This window comes from Gekko japonicus, unplaced genomic scaffold, assembly GCF_001447785.1.
Source record: "Gekko japonicus isolate JY-2015 unplaced genomic scaffold, Gekko_japonicus_V1.1 scaffold968, whole genome shotgun sequence".
NCBI lineage: Eukaryota > Metazoa > Chordata > Lepidosauria > Squamata > Gekkonidae > Gekko > Gekko japonicus.
This window is the reverse complement of record NW_015174872.1, coordinates 353,048-362,467: the sequence shown is the minus strand read 5'-3', so window position 1 is coordinate 362,467 and position 9,420 is coordinate 353,048. Positions and strand designations below refer to the sequence as shown.

Below are 9,420 nucleotides of genomic sequence, written 5' to 3'. Positions count from 1 at the left end.
CGTTCACACAGGCACATCTGACCGGCGTTCCCCACCCGTACTCAACCCGTCTTGTAGCGCTTGCCTCCCAGGTTTAAAAGATACCTGGTGAAAGTGGTAGCAAACCCTGGAGGGCCCATTTATCCTGCTTCATTCCGCTTCCCGGAAGTGTGAACGCTAACCGCTAAAAGCCAGGAACAGCCCGCGTTAATAATGTGCACCAGCTGTTTACGCTGATTGATCTCCTAGCCTCACTCTGGCACCAGGAAGGTGCAGGTGATTGCCTTGAAGTGATGTCGCCGGATGTGCCTATGGCCCACAGTGGCCAGATCCTGCCCTATTTGCTGCTGCGCCTAGGTGTCTGCCGCGAGGAAAACGCCGCTTACAGCAGCGCCTCTGGGCCAACAGTGTGAACGCTTCCTTGCACATCCTCCCGGTGGGAAGAAGAATAAGAATAAGAGATTGGATTTATACCCCGCCCTTCACTACCCAAAGGTGTCTCAGAGCGGCTTACAAACTCCTTTCCCTTCCCCTCCCCACAACAGACACCCTGTGAGGTAGGCAGGGCTGAGAGAGCTCTTTCCAGAGCTGTCCTTGAGAGAACAGCTCGTCAGAACTACAGAACATACATGAACATCTCTGGGAACATACAGGAATACCCAGGAACGCTCCAAGGACCTATTTGGATTTGGCCTGTGACTGCGGAACGAGGTGGCCTTGCCCATCCCTGGCCTGAACTTGAGCTGATCCAGGTCTACCGCCTACTCAAATGGGCTTGGCTGGCCAGGGACACAATAGCCAGCTCCAACAACCAACCATCAGGTGGCATCAGGTGTCTCCAGAGACTGACGACTGGCTCTGGCAACCATCAAGCAGCTTTGGGTGTTTTCGGAGGTTCTCTGAGGCCTTCGGAGGTCTTGGGCTTGGTGAGAGGCTTTCAGTTTACCCTGAGAGGATGCCGAAAAAACCAATAAATACCGACCACCCGGAGGACTGGTTTGGTTTTAAGTCGAGATCAAGGGCATAAGAAGTGGTTGATGGACAGACAGTGGCCATGACCTGTTCTGGCCAGCCCTGAAGTACTGAGCCGGTTTCTTTTTTTTTGGTTAAATTTTTTTTTTATTTCCTTGAATATAATCACACATTCCAAAATAGTTTTCAACCAGTTAATTATCCCATTTTCCCTCCCTTCCCCCAATGGCTTCCCGCAATGCGTCTCCCTTGTGTCTCATAAAATTAATAAATCTTAAGATAACATCAGTTAACTTAGTATTGTTCTAAACATAGTAAATTGTGTTTCACATCCCAGTTTTTTTCTAAATACATTTTAAAGTCACTCCATTCTTCAACAAACTCTTGGTCTTCTTTGTTGTTTAGTTTTCTAGTTATTTTATCCATTTCTGCCATGAACAGAACTTTTTGTAACCAAACGTCTATTTCTGGTACTTTCTCTAGTTTCCAATATTGCGCATAAATCATTCTTGCAGTTGTTATCATGTACCAGAACATAGTCTTTCTTTTTACGTTCACTTCTTCCATTTTGAGTCCTAAGAGCAGAATTTCTGGCGCCTTCTTAAAAGAACACTTCAAAATCTTTTGTATTTCACTATGGACTTTTGTCCAAAAGTCCACAGCTTTTTCACATGTCCACCACATATGGTAAAACGAGCCTTCATGTTTTTTACATTTCCAACATTTACTAGACATATTTTGATTCATATTTGCAATTTTCTTTGGAGTCATGTACCATCTATACATCATTTTATAACAATTCTCTTTTACATTGGTACAAGTTGAAATTTTTAACGAATTTTTCCACAAATATTCCAACGATTCTATTGTCACTTCCTTATTCATGTTAATTGCCCATTTTAACATTTGCTCCTTTACAGTTTCATCTTCAGTATACCATTTCAACAATATTTTATACATATTTGAAACCATTTTCCTCCCTCCCTTTTCCCAAACAGCTTCTATTACATTTTTGTCCTCTCTAAAACCATATTTTTTCTTATCCTCTTTAAAAATATCATAAATCTGCATATACTTCAACCAAACATAATGATACTGAATTTCATTCTGCTCTCTCATTACCCATTCTGTTCCTGCCTTTTTGATTAAGTCCTTATAAGGCAACCATTCTTTGCCCTGCTGTCTTGAATATGGTGTCAAAACTTCTGTTGGTACAATCCAAAGTGGTCTCGCATCGCGAAAATATTTTTTATATCTCGTCCATATCACAAATAATGCACGTCTCACTAAGTGATGCTTAAAAAAACTGTCCGCTTTTACTTTGTCATACCATAGGTATGCATGCCACCCAAACCTGCAGTCATGACCTTCTAAAGCTAGCAGTTTCTTGTTGTCCAGTTTCACCCAATGTTCCATCCAAGTTAAACAAACTGCTTCATAATATAACCTCAGGTTTGGTAGTTGCAAGCCTCCTCTTTCTTTCGCGTCACACAGAATCTTCATTTTAATTCTGGGTTTTCTGCCTGCCCAGACAAATTTCGAGATTTCTTGTTGCCATTTGGTCAGTAAATCTGTCTTGTTCAATATTGGGATAGTTTGAAATAAAAACATCAGTCTCGGTAAAACATTCATTTTTACCACAGATATTCTACCCATCAACGATAAATTCATACTATCCCACTTCTTAAAGTCTTGGGTTAATCTACTCCACAATTTTTCATAATTATTTTTGTATAAGTCTATATTTTTCGCAGTTAACTCAATTCCCAAATATTTTGTCTTTTTTACTACTTCGCACTTCACCAATTCTTGCAATTCGTTCTGCTTCTTCTTCGTCATGTTTTTACATAACAGTTTAGTTTTGTCTCTATTTACAACAAATCCTGCGAAATCACCAAAGTCCTTTATTTTTTGAAATAACAATGGTAATTTTTCATTTGGGTTTTCCACTATGAACATCACATCGTCTGCGAATGCTCTATATTTCTATTTGTAGGCTTTATAATTCAGTCCTTTGATTTCTCCATCTTCTTGGATTTTCCTTAATAGCACTTCCAGCACCCATATAAACAGTAGAGGAGAAAGAGGGCAACCTTGTCTTGTTCCCTTCTGTACTTTGAGGTGGTCTGTCAGTTCCTTATTCACATTCAATTTAGCTCTTTGTTCCGGTTTCTGAGGTTTGTGGAGTGGCCTGCAAAGAAGTTCAACTTTCAAGAGTCTGGGCGTAGTTATTGGGTTTCTGAGACACAACGAAGTTATTTTGTGTAGAAATGATTATAGAATCTGGTTAAAATTGTAAGGTTATTGCAAATGTGTGTCAATATGAGTTGTTATGTGAGTGTACAAAAATTGTATGAAAATTTAGGTTTAGGCTAGGTTTTCTGGGAGTATCTACTGGTCAATAATGTTATAATAGTTTTACTTTTGGATCGCTCTTTTTTTTGGTGAACTTAATAATTAATGAAGACTTTTTAAAAAGAGTCTGGCATGCTGCTGGATGCCTCCCTTTCAATGGAGGCCCAGGTCACAAATGTGGATAAACTGACATTTTACCATCTGCGCCAGATTAAGCAGTTGGTCCCTTTCCTGTCTTCCCCTGACCGAGCCACAGTGATCCATGCAACAATCACCTCCAGAGTGGACTACTGTAACTTGCTTTATGCAGGGCTATACTTGAGACTGACCTGGAAACATATTCTGCCTGGAACTCTATTAGAGCCCAGCGGCACTGGCTCCAGACTGAATATCAGATTAGGTTCAAGGTTTTGGTGCCAACCTTTAAAGCTCTACATGTCTGAGACCAGCATATCTTTAGGATCGTCTCTTCTGGTACGTCTCCCAAAGAGTGTTACATTCCAGCAATATGAACCTCCTGGTAATCCCTGGCTCAAAGAGTATCCAGCTGTCCTTGACCAGAGCCAGGACCTTTTCAGCCCTGGTCCCAGCCTACTGGAATGCTCTTCTGGGTGAGATACATGCCTTGTGGGATCTGATGCAGAGCTGTTCCGCCAGGCCTACAGTTGATGGCAGCATGGGTTTTTATCTCAGATTGGCCTCCCCTTCCTCTCACTCTTCTCCTCCCCTCTCCTTTCTGGCAGATTGATTTTAAGATAATTACTTCCCCCAGGGATTTTACGCCATCAAATAATGTAAACATGTTGCTGTGTTTTATCCTATTTATTGTAAATTGAATTGCTTATGTTTTAACTGTGTGGTATGTTTTATGATGTTACCCACCCTGAGCCCTGCTCGCAGGGAGGGAGGGCTATAAATTGAATAACATAAATAAATAAGACTTAGGAGCCTCTCATTAGACATAAGTAACTTATGATGTAGCCAAAAATTATCTTTGCCATGCTGCTAAAGCTTCTAGAGATTTCTGATTTAGTTCTGCTCTGAGCACTATCCAAGAGACACAGTTTGTCATACCTGATACACTACAGAGAAGTTGCATTAATAGTGGTCAATTGCTTCATCTACTGCATCGAACAAAACCCCAGTACCATATAATATTTGGAGAATTACCTTAGCATTAAATGCTTTAATTGCTCCAGGTATAAAAAAAAGTGAATTAGAGCAGTACTGGATATGTTTGCTTTATGTTTAATACTTTGCAGATGTGCTTGAAATATAATACCCATTTTAGCCTACAGTTCCTTCATAATCCCAGTCTTTTCTGACCAATCTGTTCTGAATATGGTCAGACCAGTGCAGGATAAAGCCTTCCTTTTGTAAGGGAGCTCTAAAAGTGAGTTTATGCTACTGTAAACACTAGTTCTGACTGCTTGATGTAGTTTAATAAAGGGTCCCCAAGCTTTTAAAGCATGTGGGCACCTTTGGAATTTTGAGAGAGCAATGTCAGTGCCACCCCCAAAATAGTTGCCACATATGGCAAATGGGATTTCTCTTCACTTTTTCAGTCATTGGGATGTTGTATAAAAATAAACAGGAGTGCAACAAAGACTAACAAAATTTATTACAGCATAAACTTTTGTGAGTCAGAACAGGTTCACTTAATTGAAAGTATATTTATACTGGAATAAATTTTATTAAGCACTACTTAATTTTCAAGCATTCGATGAAGTGTCCGTTTGACTCCTGAAAGTTTGTCAGAATAAATATTAAGGGACTTTGTTGTTGTTCAGTCGCACAGTCGAGTCCGACTCTTCGCGACCCCATGGACCAGATCACGCCAGGCCCTCCTGTCTTCCGCCGTCCTCTGAAGTTGGCTCAATTTCATGTTCGTTGCATCGATGACACTGTCTAACCATCTCATCCTTTGCCGTCCCCGTCTTCTTTGACCTTCAATCTTTCCCAGCATCAGGGTCTTCTCCAGGGAGTGCTCCCTTCTCATTAAGGGACTACTGGACTCCTGTTCTCTTTTAATATATATATGGCACATGAAGCGTGAACCAGCTAATCTGCTTTGACTAGAAATTGTTTTTGTAGTTTCCAAAACTTCTCACAAGCTCAGCAGACTCCCAGAAGGTATCAAGTAACAGTAAAGAGATCGCCTCTGATCATGGTAGAAAAGTGACTGATATTATATATATAAATATGCAGTATTGGTCTCTTCGAAAATAATCCTATATTAGTTGCTGTAGTAGATTAGTTGTCCTATATATTTGAAATCTGAAAATCTGACAAGTGAAGCTTCCACAAGAAGTTTGGGCCCTTCTCCTTTCGAAGTCATTCTGCTGAATGCAACGTCGTCAGGATTCTGGGGTCCTCCATCCCAAGCAAAGAGCTGCTCTCCTGCGGACACCGTCTCCCAGGCACTCCCCCCCCCCGCCCCGCCCACTTCCGAAAAACGACCTTCCTTCTCCGTATAGCAGAAGCAGGCGGCGCTCCTTGCGCCTGGCACCGCCCTTTTCTCCACCCCGCTCTTCTCAGTCTATCAGCTGGCTCTACCGCAATCAAGATGGCGGCGGAGGCGAGCTGAGGCTGACCGGAGGCGTCTCGGTTGGTTCCTTGGTATCGGGCGGAAAGAAGCGGAAGAATGGCTCGAACGCGGAGTCTCATCAGCTTTCCCTGAAGCTGAGAGCGGGGAGCGGAGGCCATGGCGGGCATTATCAAAAAGCAGATCCTGAAGCACCTTTCCAGGTCAGTGTAGGGGGACGGCGGGGCGCCCTTCGTGGGGAAGGAGGGGAAGGCAGGCAGGCGGCGGCCGTTTATCTTCGTGGTCCCTTTTTTCTTTTCCACGCTCCGTGTTGACCGGCTTTCGCAGGCTGGTGAGTACCGAGCTGCCGCCTTAGTGCACCCCTTTCCTTGAGTCATGAGGTAATAGGGTAGTGATGGAAAGCATTTGAGGGGGCTGACAGATATTTGGGGAAGACTGGATTTTTTGGGGGGAAAGCGTTTCGACCATCAAAACCCAATATCCTTAGTGTTGCATTTCAAGGTGAGTGTGCCTGAAATGGGGCAGCCTAGTTTCGGCACGAGGCAGTTGGGGTGGAAGGGTTGGTGCCCGCATCTCGGTATTTCCCCCTCCCCGGCCACACAACCAGAGGGTCAAGGATACCAAGCAGGCAGTCTCGCGCTCCACACATCGTCAGAGGGAAGAGGGCGAAGCTCGGCCCCCTTCGCGCTGCCCTGTGCTTCGAGTATGCGCCTGCAAAGTGCCTGAACAGTGTGTCTTGAGGGAAGCATACAAGCGAGAGTGTGGGTGGATTGTAAATTGTGCTTGACACGTTGTATGTGGGAGGAGCCAGCGGCCTCTTGGTTGATGTCACTGTGCACATCTTCTGCTTCCACAGGTCTAGAGATGCCAGATTTGTGTAGGGATGACAAATTTCGGGGGGGGGGCGGACTATGACAAGTTGTACATTGTGCCAGGCGAGTGAGTTGTCTGCTTAGCATGTTGTGGTGCTGACCGAATGAATAGCAGAATCTTTGAACTTGACTGCATGGTTAAAACGAAGGATTATATTTCATTGCTGGATGTGCCTTCAGTCTAACATCAGCCACGGGCACCCATGGCAGGCATGATCAGTTTTTTGAGGAAAGCAAGAACTGAGGAAGTCCAGCATGGTTTGCCTCTTGTGCTTGAAGCTTGACAGGCAATCAGTAACGAGAACAGGATGTAAAATGTAAAGTCCACGTCTCCAGAATGTGGGGACTTCTTGTCCAGAGTAACAGATTTGTGCCACTTGGCCTAGATCCCTTCATTTTATTAACTGTTTCTCATTGCTTTCTGAGAATGTACAGCTATATATATCAATTTAAACTTTATGTAGAATTATCAGATAACTCTTGGTGGTTTCATCTTATTACTTAAAAGAGAAATGTTGGTTGGGGGATGGCTAAGATGAAAAGAATATAAACAAAAGACTAAAAAACCAATCAGTTGAAAGGGATATGTACACCATCGTTATAAACGATGTTCAAATACTGACTGATTTGTTTGAACCATTTGATTGTTTAGAACATTTTTAGTCTGCCTTTCTTTGAAAGTGGACCTGAGCAGGGGTCATTTCGTAGAAAAAGAGCTAGGGGAACTCATTAGCATAACTCATTAGCATATGCCACACCCCCTGACATCAGGGGCCCGGCGGTGGACCTGCAAGGCCAGCGGGAGTGCGAGGAAGCCCCGCCAAGGCCCTCCCTGGCCCCAGGCAGGCAGGGGTTGGGAGAGGCGGGGAGGAAGCAACTTACCCTCCCTCTTCTCCTGCCTCCTCCTGGCTGAATGAGGGCCAGAAGCGGGGCGGCCGGAAGCAGGGGGCGGGGCTTCGTCATGTGCCCCACCCCCCTGCACCTCACCCGGGGGAACTGTGTTCCCCCGCATTCCCCCCCCCGAAATGACCTCTGGACCTGAGGCAAGTTATAATGGTAATAAAAACAATATGTCATTAACATCCATAAAACTAACAAACATATGTAATTAAAATTAGGTGGCAGTGTCAAAAACTCTCCCGAATAATGCCACCTTGCATAATTTGCAGGATCTCAAGAGGAAGTCTTCCTAATAAATAGCATCAGGAAGGCTATTCCATAAAATAGAGGCGTGGCTGCTGAAAAAGTATACTTTTACTAATTCCAATGATATCGAATAGATAAGATTAAAACATATTTGTGGAAGAGGGTCAATTTTCATCTTTTTTGTAACCAAATTTGTATCACCCCAAATTGGCTGTCTGTGACTTTTATAGTAAGTATGAATATTTGCCAGATGCTTAAGCAATAAAAATGAAGCCATCTCTGCCTTGAAGTAGTCCCCATCACCCATTCCCTAATTCTTAGTATGAAACTTTGGCTTGGGGAAACACGGGAAAGTTAATTTATTTATTTTTTCTTTACAAAAATATAACTGAACCAGGTTGTTTAAGTCCTTTAATTCAATACAAGGAAAAATGAGAAGTAACTCTTATGTAGTTGTTTTTGTAAAAACAAATCGGTTATAAAGCTCGTTTTACCTGTGTCTTAGTATCTCTGATAAAACTTTTTTTTTGCTTTATTCAGCATAATTTAATATATTAAAAGATATTTTTCACCTTTAAAAAATTTTGTATGATAGTTTGATACAAACATTTTGTGGGATTTCAGTTTCTGTTCATTACTCCAGCGTTAGTTATTAATGTTTAGAAATTTTCACAACGTTATATACAATTTTCAAATAAACCGCTGTTTTGTTATGTGTATGAAGATCATGGTCATAATAGCTGTCACTAATTGCAGGTTATAGTTTATTTTTGATGTATCTTTGTTTCTTATTAGTATTAACTAAATGTCCAGACTATTACAGAGACATATAACTTTGGGTGTGCATGTTCATTTTATGCTGAGTTTTTTATTTCAAAGCATGTTCAACATGCTAAGTGTTCTTCAGCTTAATATAAATAAGACTTTTATTGTGGGGTAACATTGGTGGGTATTTAAAATGCACTTCTTTCACTTTGGCTTCATTATTTGATATTTAACTTCCAGACTCATCTGAACAGGAGTGATGCTTTTCATATTATAGACAGTGTAAACTTTACTGAATGTAATATATTTGTAAATGTAATCTATATACTAATAGCCAAGGGTCCCCTCTCTGTGCGGATACTTATTTCTGCAGACTGGGACCTCATGGGGGGAAAAGAGATTATCCTGCACACGTTTGTTACTTCCCAGGTGTGAAGAAAAATCTAAAAACTTTAAAATATAGAGGGGGGAGTTAAAAAACATCCAAAAAGTAAAACAGAGTTCACTGCGGCTGCGTAGAGAACGGACTTACCAGGGCAGAGGGGGAGGAGCCTTCTCTCCCCGTCCCTCCCTGTTCTGTTGTTCTGATAGCATTGAGTCCTCCCCATGGCCACGCCCCCTCCACCGAACGTTCAAGCCTCCAGCAGACAAGGATTTAAAGCAAACTGCAGCAGATCTCAGATGTCTTCACTGGGCAGCTCCTTCCACTTTGCAAGAAGGAAGTGCACATACACACACATACACACCTGGAAACTGGTGCAGGCAACAGAAGTTCCCAGTGCCTCC

At 42.5% G+C, this 9,420-nt stretch overlaps 1 protein-coding gene across 1 annotated transcript in view; it reads left to right on the top strand.

The window, feature by feature from the left end:
* The first annotated feature begins 5,875 nt into the window (after window positions 1–5,875).
* The window catches only part of UHRF1BP1L (UHRF1 binding protein 1-like), a 61,690-nt gene continuing 58,145 nt past the window's right edge, over window positions 5,876–9,420 (top strand). The window contains exon 1 of the mRNA XM_015424821.1: window positions 5,876–6,054. Coding sequence (XP_015280307.1) covers window positions 6,011–6,054 — 44 coding nt within the window. The 5' untranslated portion in view covers window positions 5,876–6,010. The remainder of the gene's footprint in view (window positions 6,055–9,420) is intronic.